At 39.7% G+C, this 14,571-nt stretch overlaps 1 protein-coding gene across 11 annotated transcripts in view; it reads left to right on the top strand.

Moving 5' to 3' along the window:
• The window catches only part of CEP63 (centrosomal protein 63), a 57,194-nt gene extending 42,623 nt beyond the window's left edge, over positions 1–14,571 (top strand). For 5 of the 11 annotated variants that reach the window (XM_026497072.4, XM_026497066.4, XM_026497065.4 and 2 more), the window contains 7 exons: positions 545–682; positions 3,613–3,727; positions 4,604–4,801; positions 7,080–7,166; positions 10,930–11,135; positions 11,930–12,206; positions 14,174–14,571. In XM_026497072.4, the coding sequence (XP_026352857.2) occupies positions 545–682; positions 3,613–3,727; positions 4,604–4,801; positions 7,080–7,166; positions 10,930–11,135; positions 11,930–12,206; positions 14,174–14,332 (1,180 nt within the window). In that variant the 3' untranslated portion in view covers positions 14,333–14,571. Of the gene's footprint in view, positions 1–544; positions 683–3,612; positions 3,728–4,603; positions 4,802–7,079; positions 7,167–10,929; positions 11,136–11,929; positions 12,207–14,173 lie in introns of those variants that run through there. The other 6 variants (XM_048216150.2, XM_026497069.4, XM_048216152.2 and 3 more) reach the window with 3 other exon arrangements.

Raw genomic sequence — 14,571 nt, 5'->3', positions numbered from 1 at the left:
CTCCTGGAAGGCCTCCCTTTCTTGGTAGAATAGGTCATGATAAGTAGCTGCTTATCATTAACATCAATAATAAAGGCAGCTATTGAGATAGCTCGTTTTTAAAAGAAACCTAAAACCCATTATATTTCTATATATGAATTATTTCCGTGAGTCTTGTAGTGGAAAGTAATAGAAGAAGCTGTGCTCCTTTTGCTTGATTTAAGTCTGGTACACATTTCTGTTCTTGCGAGAACTTTCCTGTAACTTTTCAGTTTTTTTGGCTCAAGGTATCAAGTGGAAACAAAAGTTTTGTCATTTTGTCTTTTCCGTTGAGAAATAGGCCAAATCCCAGTTGAGAAAGGAGTAAGCTGCTGCTGACTTTTTTGAGAAGCATTATCTTGCGCCTTTTTCTCTCCCAAGTGTTCCTTTCATGAAGCAGGAGACAACTGAAGAATTCCAAAGAGTTGCATTACCAAAAACAGCTGGGAAATACGAACTGATTATGGTTTTTTTTTTTTTTTGCAAAGATCAGAGGCCTTTAACAGTCCTCCTCCTCTGTCTTTAGGTCCCTGGAGGAGTCACAGGCAGAAAAGAGGTACGCCTCGCAAGAGCAGGGGGACTTAGGTAACATGCTGTCCCAGCTGGATTTCACCCACAGTAGTGAAGAACTTCTGCAGGCAGAGGTGACTCGCTTGGAAGGCAGGTAGATAATTAAATACACATTTCAAGAATGTTCAAGTTGTTAAAGATGATTTTTGATTGTCATATTGATAAAGTAAAGTAATTTAATAGTCTTAGTGAAGGGGCACCTGCATGGCTCAGTCGGTTAAGCAACTGACTCTTGATTTTGGCTCAGGTCATGATCTCAGGGTTGTGAGATCGAGCCCTGTGTCAGGCTCTATGCTCAGTGGGAGTTCCCTCTCCCTCTGTTCCTCTCCCTGCTTGTGCTTGCTCTATGTCTCTCAAATAAATAAATAAAATCTTTAAAAAAATTAGTTTTAGTGAAAAAATAGTTTTTTTTTTCTCTAGCATCCACAGATGGCCTAACTTCTTATTTCCTTGAGAAAACAGAAGCAATGAAAGGAGAGCTTCCTAATTTTTCTACCACCAAATATACCGGTCTGCCTGCCTCTGTGCCTAACGTCTGTTAGAGTGCGTGAGTTGACGGATGACATGTCTGTTCCCCTAAGACTTCACTTGTGTCCTGTTTGCACGGTTTTTTATTTTCTTTTTACATCAAGTTCTTCCTGTCTGCTAAATCATTCCTAGTGGTGTAAAGTAGGCTTTAATAGTTCCCATATTGGGAAAAAATCAAAACCCTCCTTGAATCCTATATCCCTGTCAAGTTGTTTCCACATTTCTCTGCTCTCCTATAAAATCAGATTCTTCAAAAGAGTTGTCTGTCCTGACTGTACTAGTTTCACTTTTGCATTTTGCCTGTGTAGAACGTCTTCAGGTAGGTTCTTCCCTCTACCAGCTGCTTCCGTGGAGCTGCTCTCAGCGAGGGCACATGGGGCACGTGGTGCTCCTTCCTTCTGTCCCAAAGCACTGTTGATTATTTTCTTGGTGCTCGCTGAATCCCGACCTATGCTAGAGCGTGCCTGCCCCACTTGCTTTGTCGTTGTACTTGTGAACTTTTGTTTGTCATACCTCTAAACTTTGTGACTGGGAAGATTTTGATATTTTATTTTAAACATAAATTGTGATCATTTGTACACTAACATTTTCTGTATGTAAAAGATTAGAAAATATGTGAGTTGTTAGCCTTTAGGCAAGCAAACAACAAAAATATTGCTATTTTACCCTTTTAAGTTTATCTTTAAGTAATAAATTTTTTACTTTTTATTTCTGTTTTTGGGAACCACCAGGTTTTTTCTTTACATATTAAATACCATGCACACACATATGGTTTTTGCTTTATTTGTTTTGCACCTTGGAATACTTAAGATAGTCTTGGTTATCATTCCTGAGGTGGATGTGTACATTTTAAAATTTATTTTTAAAGATTTTATTTATTTGAGAAAGGGAGAGAGAAGGAGTGAGAGAGAGTGCAAGCTGGGGAGAGAGGCAGAGGGAGAGGGAGAAGCAGACTCACCACTGAGCAGGGAGCCCAATGCCTCGATCCCAGACCCTGGGATCATGACCTGAGCTGAAGTCAGATGCTTAACCGACTGACCTAGCCAGGTGCCCCAGGTTGTGTACATTTTAAACTGAATAAAATACAAGCTCGCCCTTCCCTCCTTCCTCCCTTCCTTCCTTCCTTCCTTCCTTCCTTCCTTCCTTTTGAGAGAGACCAAGAAAGCGTGAGTGGCAGCAGGGAGGAGCAGAGGGAGAGGGTGAGAGAGAATCTTAAGCAGGGTCCATACTCAGTGTGGAGCCTGATGTGGGGCTTGATCTCACAACCCTGAGAACATGACGTGAGCTGAAATCAAGAGTCTTGATTAACTGACCGAGGCACCCAAGCTCCCCAGAGCTTATTATTCTTTTTGACATTGGAACTAAAATTTACAGTTTCTATTACAGATTTTCCATTGATTGACTTTTTAGTATCTTACACATAGGTATGTTTTACTGTGCTCCAGTCAGGCTCTAGAGACCTACCTCTTCTTTCTGACTTGCAGTGTGACCTTAGACCCCTAGCCCCTTTAAGCCCCAGTTCTCCCATCTGTAGCTATGATAAGAGTATCTATAATCTATAATTCTTCTTCTCTCTCTGCCTCAGTGTTTGACACACTGTACTAATGTACTAAGTCCCAAGTAAATGAGCATTCTAGGATATTTAGAAATAGGTAAAGTTGAAATAAATGGAAATATACACCAGTGTTCAGTAATAAACAATGTCTTTAAAAATATTCTTTCAATCAAAAGGCAAATAGAAAAAGGAACCCATTTTAGATAGTTTGTGCTGTTTAGTTTGAACAAAATATTCCCTGAGAAAGGAGCAAAAGGATTTTATTAGCAGAAATGAATGGTGAGATAAGAGAGTTATGGTCCCCTGAGGTTCTCATACCTGATGAGGGATTGATTGTTAAGTAAGGGGGACAAGGTGGAAGCTGTGTAGGGTGGGATTGTAATTAGGTATGGTGAAGATGAAAATTATGATGGTAACTCTTGTACAGTTTGAGAGAGAAAAGTAGTGAAGTTGCTGTAATCTTTAGAATTTTATAACCAGTTAAATTTTAAGCAGAGGGAAAGAGTACAGGTAAACACAGAAATCAAAAGTATCTCCAAAAGCTTGAATTGGATTTAGTTGCCTCTGGTGCTGAGGAAATGGGAAATGAGTTTTATTTATTTTTTTTTAAAGATTTTTTATTTATTTATTCGACAGAGATAGAGACAGCCAGCGAGAGAGGGAACACAAGCAGGGGGAGGGGGAGAGGAAGAAGCAGGCTCATAGCAGAGGAGCCTGATGTGGGGCTCGATCCCACAACGCCGGGATCACGCCCTGAGCCAAAGGCAGACGCTTAACCGCTGTGCCACCCAGGCGCCCCATGGGAAATGAGTTTTAATTTGGGGTGGGAGGTGAAGTTTAAGATAATTCTTGGACATCAAAAAGATAAGTTAGATAATTGAATCTGTGGGCTTCAGGGTTTTTGTTTTAAGCATGTGATCATATTTTTGTCATACATACAGCTTGGAGTCTGTGAGTGCAACATGTAAACAACTGAGCCAAGAACTAATGGAAAAATATGAAGAATTGAAGAAGATGGAAGTACATAACAATGAGTACAGGGCAGAGATTAAGAAGGTAAAAATCTGCCGGCCTGCGGTAGCCAAGTTGTATGTATTTACGGATTAAGCTGTGGGTTGGGAGGTCATAGGAGGTATATTTAATGAGAGAAAAATGTGGTCCAAGGAGCCACTTGATATTCAGGAGTAGACATGCACCTGGAATGTGCTTAGGGAAAGTCTTCATAATCCTCAGGGACGCCATATAAACGTTTTCAAGATAATTGAAGCCTATCCTCTTTGAACTCTAAGCTTTATTTTAAACATGTTTTGATGAAAAACTTTCTAAAAGATTTATACTCTTTTGCTTTCAAAAAGATATGAACTAGCATTTAATATTTTCTTATTGACTGAAGGTGGTCATGGGTCTGAATTCTGTGCCGTGGCATAGTCAATATCCTCACTGGCTGTGGAGGTATGCAGTGCTGTTTGTCTCCGCATTAATGGGCCCTGGCTGCTGTGTTTGTTGACTCGTAATTTTTATTACTTATTTGAGATTACTTCTAGCTTCTTTCTTCCTCTTGCCTTTCTGTTGTCTTCTGTGGACAAGGAAGCCATATAAACAAAATTTTTAGCTTTGCAACTAAAAAAAAGAATGAAGGTCACAGGTGCTGTCCTCTAAATAATGTGTGCATGGACTTAGACACAGGTTCTCAACATTCGAATAACCCAACTCTCCCTGTTTTGAGATTAATAAACATTGTGGGTATAGCCATCTGACCTTCAGTGTAGACGTACAACTTGGTAAGTTGCTAATTTTCTGCAGATTGAATTAAGGAAAAAATTCATGTCTTGGGGTAGGTAGAAATTGCCTTATTATTTTAACTATTAACATATTTATCTGTTTACGTGCTTTCTTTTTTTTCTTTACTCTTTCCTTTCTGTTTCTTTGTAGTTGAAAGAACAGATTTTACAGGCTGAACAAAGTTATAGTTCTGCACTAGAAGGAATGAAGATGGAAATCTCACAGCTAACTCGGGAGTTACACCAGCGAGACATCACTATTGCTTCCACCAAAAGCTCGTCCTCTGACATGGAAAAGCGACTCAAAGCAGAGATACAAAAGGCAGAAGAAAAAGCCGTAGAACATAAGGTGAAGCTTGAACAAAAACTTTTCATTTGAAGTGTTTTTGAAGATTGACTTCAGTACAGATATAATTTCCATAGCATTTAATTCAGCAAATTTTTATTAGACTCCTGCTGTGGGCTGAGGCGTGCTGGTTAACAAGCATTCTGTGAGGATTGGTGGGGAGGTGGGAGTGGGTACAGAGTAGAGAGGTTGTGTCTGTCGTGCACGGCAAGAGTGTGACGTGTTCGCTGGGACAGACTAGAGTACACACGGGGTGAGTGCAGCAGGGGATGGGACTGGGAAGCAGGAGCTGGCTCCTGGGACCCTGCCCAGGGCGTGGGAAGGGTTTAGTGTTCTCGTGAGGCCAGTGGAGAATGGCTGTAAGCAGGCATCAAGGGTCTCAGTGGTTGTGATATGAGGAGCGAGCAAGGAGGCAGAGAGACTACTCGGAGACTCTTACGCCAGTAAGTGGTGGCCTGAGCAGTGGGCAGGGGAGGTACAGGGAAATGCAGGGATTCTGAGATATGTGGCTGGTAAAATCGACTGGGCTTTGCATTTGATTGGACGGGGAGGGCAAGTTAGAGTTAGGGGAAGATGTCACTCAGGATTGCAACGTGGGCAACTGAGTAGAAAGTGACGCTCTTTAGTGAAATAGAGAAAAGATAAGGAGCAGGTGAGGGCAGATACTGAATTTGTTTGAAAGTAACATGAAATAGGGAAGCCGGTGGAGCAACTGGTTTGAGATTAAGGCTGGATGTTTGTATGGCAATATCTAATAGTCAATTCCACAGGAGACCTGGAGTTCAAGATTAAAGTCGGGGTGAGACATTTGGCTGTGGGCATCTCTGTGTGGAGTTGGCATTTGAAACTCCCATGGCGACTTAGAAAATGTGAGAAAGCATAGAGATGAAGACAGACCAAACTACACTTAGGAAACTACTCATTTAGGGTAAAAAGGTGTTGAAATAGAGCTAAAAAAAAAAAGTAGCGATGAGGAAGAAAACTAGATAGTTTTCACAAAGAAAGGAGGAACCCAAAGAAGGCAGGAGTGTTTTTCAAGTGGGAATGGACGAGCAGACAAGCTGAGGAGAAAAAGGAGGAAGAGTAAGTTACAGGCACACCTGCTCTTCGGGCACTCTGCTTTACTGCCCATTGCAGAAGTTACAGTTTTCACAGATGGAAGGTTTGTGGCAATGTGATGAGCAAGTCAGCACCATTTTTCCAACAGCATTTGCTCACTTCATGTCTCTGTATCGCGTTTTGGTAATTCTCGCAGTATTTCAAACATTTTCATTATTATTTTATTTGTATAGTAATCTGTGATCAGTAATTACAACTCGCTGAAAGCTCAGGTGATGGTTAGCATTTTTTAGCAAAAAAGTATTTTTAAATTAAAGTGCATACATTTTTTGAGACGTAATGCTGTTGCACGCTTAATAGACTACAGTATAGTGTAAACATAGCTTTTATATGCACTGGGAAACCAAAGTATTCATTTGACTCATTTTTTGGTGATACTCGCTTTATTGCGGTGCTCTGGGATTGACCCCGCAACATCTCTGAGGTGTGTCTGTATTCTCTTGTGAAAGGAGCGCAGTCCATACGATGTTGGAGGTGGAAGCCACATGAGAGGCGGGTAACACTGGGAGTGGGAGGGATTGACCAGGGGACTTGTTCATCTTTGTTTTTTTTAAGATTTATTTATTTCAGAGAGAGAGCATGAGCAGGGAGGGGGCCGAGGGAGAGGGAGAATCTCAAGCAGACGTCCCACTGAGAACAGCCCTGACGTGGGGCTCAATCTCAGGACCCTGAGATTGTGAACTTAGCCCAAATCAAGAGTCAGTCACTTAACCGACTGAGCCACCCAGGCGCCCTGAACTCATTCATTTTCTTAGAATAGTTTAAATACATGTGTGTTGATATATCTTGATACACCTTTTTAAAAAATCTTTTTATTTTTCTATTTCTTGAAGATTTTATTTCTTAGCACGTGTGCACGAGTGGTGGGGAGGGACAGAGGGAGAAGTAGACTCCCTGCTGAGCAGGGAGCTTGCCTCAGGGTTCTATCCCAGGACCTTAACCAACTGAGCCACCCAGGTGCCCCTAAAAAATCTTTTTAGAAAGGTATATATATATATATATATATATATATATATCTTTATTAATATATTAATATAATTAAATATATATGATATATTTATATGAATGAAGAATGCATCTTTGCCTAAGGAAAATATATATGGAAAAATTTTGTAGATGCATTTGATTTATTTGTTTGTTTTTTCTGCTTTTCCCTTCTTAGGAGATTTTGGATCAGATGGAATCACTCAAGTTAGAAAATCGTCATCTCTCTGAAATGGTGATGAAATTGGAATTGGGTTTACATGAGGTACATAATAGAAACTTAAGTTTTTCTATTATCCAAGCCTTTTAAAGAAATCACTTTGTAAATATTGATGTTGTAAAGAGAGAGTTAAGATCAAACTGTGGAATGATCCTTCTGCAGAAACTTGCTCAAATAAAAAGAAGTCAAGACAGTGATGGCAGTGAGCAAATATCATTCTCCACTTCAGCAATTGGAAGATTTTTTTGTATTGTGTATATGACAAAATACATGTACAGTCTATGTTCTTAGTAGGAAGCATGTATATAAAGTGCTTAGCATAGTGCCTGGCATTTAGTAAGTGCACAGTAAATGTTAGGTGCTATTATTATTATTGTTCTAATTATTATGTTCATAATATGTTTTTCTTATAAAGTATATCATCTTTTACATAATTTGGTTTTAATTATATTTCTTTAAGATATAATTCATTTAGTCAAATATTCTAGAATCTTTTGTGTTCAAAGTATTTTCATAGGCAATGTAATGGATGCAGGGATGAGTAAGATAGAATTCTTGCCCTAAAGAGATTGAGAGGAAACTAGTGGGGGGGTAAGAGGTGTGCGCCAGCTCCTGTGAAACGGGGAGAACATGCTTTGTTAGCAGTGAGTTCATAAATAGTATGGATGTCCTTTTAGCTATTTTGTTACAAAATTCTTATAATTTGCAAAATGACCCATCTGTTCTGACCCATTTCTTCTTGATGTAGGTCAAACGTCCAAAGACTGTAGAAACTTTTTCTTTCTGCATTTCCAGAGACTCTGTGCCACCAGAGACATGTGGTTACCCAGCATCCCCATTCACTACTAAGGAGTTTTAATTTCACAATCCTGGATTATGGAGGCTGGGGTGGGAGAAAGTGTAAAACATTAAATGAATATTTTAAGTAAAAGAAAATATCAGGGACTATTTTTATAATTTTTGGGGACTGTAAGATTCTCTTAGCATCATGAAACCATTAAGAATTTTACAACATAAACAATTTTACGACATAAAAATGTAAAATTTGTGGATGGCAAAAGCCCCCATAAAAAAAGACTAATAGACTAGGGGAAACAATCTATAAATAGACAAAAGTTGATATTTAATGTAAGGATTTCCTGGAAAGATAATAAAAAGATTGGAATCCAGTAGAAAAATGGACAAAGAACAGGGATAATTCATAGAAGTAATGCAAGAAAAGAAGTAAACAAGAAAAGCTGTTCAGCATCCCTAATAATCAAAACTAAATAAGTAAATACTTTTTTGCTAACTGGCTTGACACTGATTTTTTAAAATGAATATGGCCAGTATTGGCAAGGATATAGGGCAACAGGCTTTCATGCTCTGTTAATGAGCAGGTATTGAATTGGTATAGCCTTTTAGAGGACAGTTTAGCAATATCCATTAAACTTGTACATATATATAGCCTATAAACTTCTGGGTCATGTGCATTTCAGATTTTAATAATTATTGCAGAGTAGTTCTTCAGAAAGGTCATATCAGTTTGCATTCCCAAAGAACCCATCCTGTAGGAGCACATGTGCTGAAACGGTCATTTTGGTGTTATTTGCAATGTACCAAATTTTGAAGTAAACTAAATGTTAACCTCTAGAGGTGGTTAGTCTGTGGCCGTCTCTACATGAAATATCATGTCATCATCTAAGGTGGCGGGTGAAAATATGCGTCTAATCTTGCTCCTTCCCAAACCCCTCTAAAACTATAATGAAAGGATTTTTTAAAGTGCAAACCCACAAGGGATGGGAAGAAAGAGGAGAGGAAAGAGCAGCTAAACCCTTTGTAAGGGGGAAGTTGGAGGGAGGGAGGGAGGAAGGATAGAAGGAAGGGAGGGAGGAAGGGAGAAAGGAAGATAACTTTATTTGCACCTATGAAGCCAATATGGAGCTGGTATGGAGAAAGCCAAGAACCAACCTGATTTACGCCACAGAATCTTCAAAAGGCTCAGGATTTGGCTGGCAATACCTGATGGAGAGACTCTTATCATACACAGTGATTGCCTATTGATATTTAAGAGTTGGGAACTCTAAGGGGTACTTAAACCAGACTATGACCAGAGATTCTGTTGAGCTTAATTTCTCCTGAAATCGCCATCTAGCAGTGATAGTCCTGTCCTTTCCTCACACAGCCCAGTGTGTGCTTGGCACCACAGTTTTTATATTACCTCACACATTAATTTTTCTTTAATTGTTAATAATAAATTTGAGAAAACTTTAAAAGGTGCCAGGCGCTATCTTTTTAAAAAATATGTATTTAATGACATCAAACATCAGACTCTGGCTGGTCAAAATCCCATCAAGCAGTTTAAGCTTCCTCTGGTTTGAAATTACACAGTATGAACATGTTGTATATATTAATAATTTTTAGAAAGTTCCTTTTTGCATTTTACCACCTAGGAAGGTGGAATTACTTTTACAAATGAATGTTTGGATTAAATAACTATTTTAATGAAATTATCTAATTATGTTAATAATGAAAGCAGTAGCTCTGTTAAAATTATTTGCCACCTTTAAAAAATGAACAGTAGTGAAATAAGTCAAGCAGAGAAAGACAATTATCATATGGTTTCTCTCATCTATGGAACATAAGAACTAGGAAGATTGGTGGGAGAAGAAAGGGATAAAGAAAGGGGGGGTAATCAGGAGGGGGAATGAAGCATGAGAGACTGTGGACTATGAGAAACAAACTGAGGGCTTCAGAGGGGAGGGGGTGGAGGAATGGGATAGACCGGTGATGGGTAGTAAGGAGGGCACGTATTGCATGGTGCACTGGGTGTTACACGCAACTAATGAATCATCGAGCTTTACATCAGAAACCGGGGATGTACTGTATGGTGACTAACATAATATAATAAAAAAAATTATTATAAAAATAATCAACAGTAGTTTATATACTTTATATAGTTGACAAGTTACTGAAAAATTTTGTAACATTGTCACTACTGGTACACAGATAGTTGAAGGCTACATATTAAAGTTTATGTTTTAATTCTGTTTGTTAAAAACCACTTTGACCAGCTTATTTTCAGAAAATTCTTTACAGAAAAGACCAAACATCATATTAAATTCCAAAGAAAATTACCATAATTTTTCAGAATGCTAATGAAATATTTTGTCATTAGAAAAGAAAAAGGTCCAGACTACTGTTTTTTCAGGTAGTATTACCAGGAAACACCTAGAATTGAAAAGTAAAATTCATGATCACAGAACCCAGACCAGATCAGAGTAGGAATTCCTACCTTATACCTGAATGCTGTTTTACTGTGTATTTCAAATTGATTTCACGTACCAGAACAGGTGCCGCCGTTATGTAAAAGTCCTTAAGACCAGAAAGTACTTATTTAAAAGTTGTCCCTGCCAGCTGGAATTCCTTTTCAGAGCCTTCTGTTCCAATGTCTTTCTTTGAACTAGGTCTCTCAGTTTTCTTCCATAGATACTCTGGAGGAACCCATGGCTGCTGTTTTCTTCCTTTTTCTGTTTTTGATTCTCTCTTGTGTCCTCTGAGTTCCAGCCTTCCTCTGGCCCCTCAGATCTTCCTTGGCACATCAGGGAAGCCCATCGTGGCTCCTCATTTTCCACCCCCACTCACTGTAAGAAACAACACTTGTTTTCTCATAGGGGAGGGGGCCAACCACAAATAGTTACTTTTTCCAAGGCAAAGCCATAGATGAACTAGTTACAACTAAAAAAAAAATGTAATTTCCCACCAGCGATATCACAGATCACAAGTATTCTTAAACAAATTAAGTAACTCTAGTATTCTTTTTTATTAGGCAAAAGAGATTTCACTAGCAGACCTCCAGGAGAAGTATATTGAGACATTAAATAAATTAGTGTCTGAAAATCAACAACTACAGAAAGATTTGATGCATACTAAATCTAAGCTGGAGATTTCTACTCAGATGTGCAAAAAAAACCATGACAGGATCTTTAAACCGATACACAGCAGAGCACCTGAGTTCAAGAATCCAGAGTTCAAGTAAAATTTCTTCACAGTTTACTTAAAATGTGTACCATTATAATTCTCATTTCTCTGAGAATAATTGCAGACTTACAGAAATTACATCTTCCTCACACAGCTCTATGTTTGACTCTGAAGTACGGTGTATACAAGTGAAGCTACTATGAGGTTACAAAATGGCGGGGTATAAAGCACTTTCATTCAGGTTTTAGCTTCATACTCTGGACCTGTGTACAAACAATGTCCTTCCTCCTCCAAACCTTTCCATGCTGCCTCCCACCACGCCCCACTGGTACCATAAGAAGTAGAAATTGGCTTTTTTATGTAAAGAAAGCTTCCTTTGTATTTTTGGTCAATTAATTATAAGCTGTTACCAGAAGAACTCAGCATTCCATGCAAACCCATCTGGCTTCAGCTCTTATTATATGGCTTGTGTGTTTTCCTACCTGCCTACCAAAGCCTTTGCTGACACCTCGCCTCCACTGCCACCTCGACACCAGATCTCATGTGCACAGTACTTCCCTCTGTCCCAGCACCGAACACACTAGAATACTCTGGCAGCTCGTCCTCCTTGCTATGTCGTTCATGTGAGAGCGCTAGGCCCTGGCAGTGGGAAGTGGATATGGGGCCTTACCGGATGGAAGGAACAAGAGGTCTGAGTGGGCTGCCCACTTTATAAATTACAGCCTTAACCGGTTAGCCTGTTCCTTTATTTTTAAGTTCCTTTATTTTAACTTCCTGTAACAGTTTTGTGTTAAAAGAGAAAAGTCACTACAATTTATATTTGTTTTGTTTTCTGATCTGCTATGCAGGCCTACCCATGGCCCGTACAGACATGATGGGATAAAGACTGAGCACTACAAAACAGTTCTTCATTCTCCGAGACGACAAGCATTGGATAGTACAGAGCCCATGTCCAGGGTCCTCAGCCCCCTGAGTTCTCAGATCACCCCTTGCAGTTCCGTCTCTCTGCCTTCTAACTTTCTGTGCAAAACTAGCTCTCTGCCTTCAGTGCTAGATACAAACGAAGCCAATTATTCTGACACTGTCTCTGAGAGTATAAATGACCAAGAAGAGTTTATGTCTTCGGTATGGAAACTTTCTGATCTTATTAGCTTATTCAGCCTATTTAGTTTGGTTTTATTTTTTATTCGAAGGATAACGGAGGGTGGTGGGGTGTGTTGGTTTGCTTACTAGTTCTCTAGTTTAAGTACTCTGTATTCTCATGTTTTTCTGTCTTATGATCTTTTTGTGAAGACATTCAGCCATGATTACTTTTCAAAACACATCTTAGTTCTGAAAGTTAATAGCCATGCCTTTGTTTTTAACCCTCATTGGAAATTCCTTTCCTGCCTTTTTCAGAGAAGGTTAATTTTGTATTGGAATGGTTGGTTCAAGAAATATCTCTGGATGCCAAGATAGTCCTGAGGTCTAGACAGTGAAGAAGGAAGGAAGGAGCTGTGGGAAAGGGAGAGAGGGGGTGGGTGGAGGTGGATGGAGGCAGAGGAAGGAAGTGCATCTGACGCATCCTGAACAAGGACTCAGTACCACGCAAGGCGACGCTGTGCTGGCCCCGTGTTCCTGCAGCTGCTGGGCGGACTTAAGCACTCGCCTCTGCCCGTTCATTGCCATCACCAGTTAGTGGTCCCACACCTGTGACAGTTCATTGTGGCTTGTGAATGTACCACCAAGTCCATGTAAAGGTTCTCTTCTCAGTCGTAAAACAAGTCTCCACTTCACTTATGTGTAATTCTGAAATCCAAAAACGTCCTGAAAACTTTCTTCCTATATTTGACAGTGAAACTTATTTGGCACTAAAACCTAACCTGAACTGAACTGATGTGATAGTATGTGTAGGCTTTATTTAATGCTACTTAGCATTTTACTTCAGAAATATCAGTATGTTTGATTATGGGACGTTACCTCAGACTCCAGTAAGGTAATACAGTTGAACCTCATGAATCATGGGTCGCGGATTCTGTCTTTGTGAATTGCCTCCTTGCTAAAGTATTTGTAACCCCTGTCAATACTTGAGGGACTCCTACAGTTATTTGTGGTCACGTGCAGAGCTGTGAAAAACTTGAATCCCCAGACTTGCACATTGCCAGCTGAGGTTGGCCGAGGTGGCACTCTGCCCTTCTGTCCAGCTGTCACACAGGTGACCAGACGGGGGAGGAGGTGGGCGTAGCCCAGTGTAGCATCAGGAGCATGGGCTCTGGGGCCTGGCGAACGGGGTTGGAATCCCAGCTCTGGCACGCATTAGTGGGAACGGCCTCGGGCAAGTCACTGCACACTTCTGAACCTCGTTTTCTCTTTTGTAAAATAAAGAAAAGGGACTCTACCGGGATGAGTTGTTTTAGGATGATTGTGTGTGTGTGTGTGTGTGTGTGTGTGTGTGTGTGTGTGTGTGTATTTCTCCAAGGAGCAGCGATGCTTTATGCATTAACTCCGTGTTTAAGGACTCTAGAAATAACTACTGTGTGTGAGGAGGGACTGTGTGTGGCACATGTCTTATATTACCTTTTTGAGGCCTGGATTCTGAAATACCATGGCCCCAGGAGTTTCAGATGAGGGATTATGGACTGAGGTTTTGGAGGAGGGAAAGTACTGATTTCACTTGGTATCTGATATATTATCAGTAGATTTGCTGTGCTTTAAAATCGAAGTAACATATTCAGATTTTAAAAGTGAATTTGCAGTAACAGACATTAAGTATACACTCTTCTGGGGGTATTAAAGGCTATTAAAGGCTATATGTATACTTTATACAAAGTCTAAACAGATATTCTTCAGACCTATAACTAATGTATTTATGTGACACTTTACATTTATACAATTTGGGTCAAAAAGGAAGAGGTCTGTGTTAATTTTTACGCAACGGCTTCTTTTTTTTTTTTCTTTACCAGTCTTATCATTAGGATAAAAACAAATATCTCTTCAGAGGAAAAGTTTTTTAGAAGTCACCTTTTAATAATTCTGGTTAGAAAATAGCATGAAAATGTATGTGAAAAGTATGCTCTTCGGCTTATGTATGCCGAAATTTGTTTCTCTTCCAGTGTCCCTTGCCTGTGTCTCCTCTGGGCTCAATAGCCACCAGATTTTTGGAAGAGGAGGAGCTGCGGTCTCACCATATTCTAGAGCGCCTGGATGCCCATATTGAGGAACTTAAAAGAGAAAGTGAAAAGACAGTGAAACAGTTCACGACCCTAAAGTAGCCTCTTTAAAAAAATGACAAACTTGGAAATGAAAATAGACCCTGAAGAGTTACTGTCACCTGGAGGTAGTGGCTCTTCACAACGCGAACGTACAGGAAAATGCGAAGATGAGACATCCTGACGCTGCGTGAAGAAATCTGAACAACACCCGATACTTCTCTAAGGCATTTTCACTGCCCTGGCTTGTTTGAAGAACTTTTTCCAGCAATAACTTGTAAGAATAAACCACTTTGCTAGCC

This window comes from Ursus arctos, unplaced genomic scaffold (assembly GCF_023065955.2).
Source record: "Ursus arctos isolate Adak ecotype North America unplaced genomic scaffold, UrsArc2.0 scaffold_20, whole genome shotgun sequence".
NCBI lineage: Eukaryota > Metazoa > Chordata > Mammalia > Carnivora > Ursidae > Ursus > Ursus arctos.
Note: the sequence above shows the minus strand (reverse complement) of the source record. Positions and strands in the feature narration are given on the sequence as shown.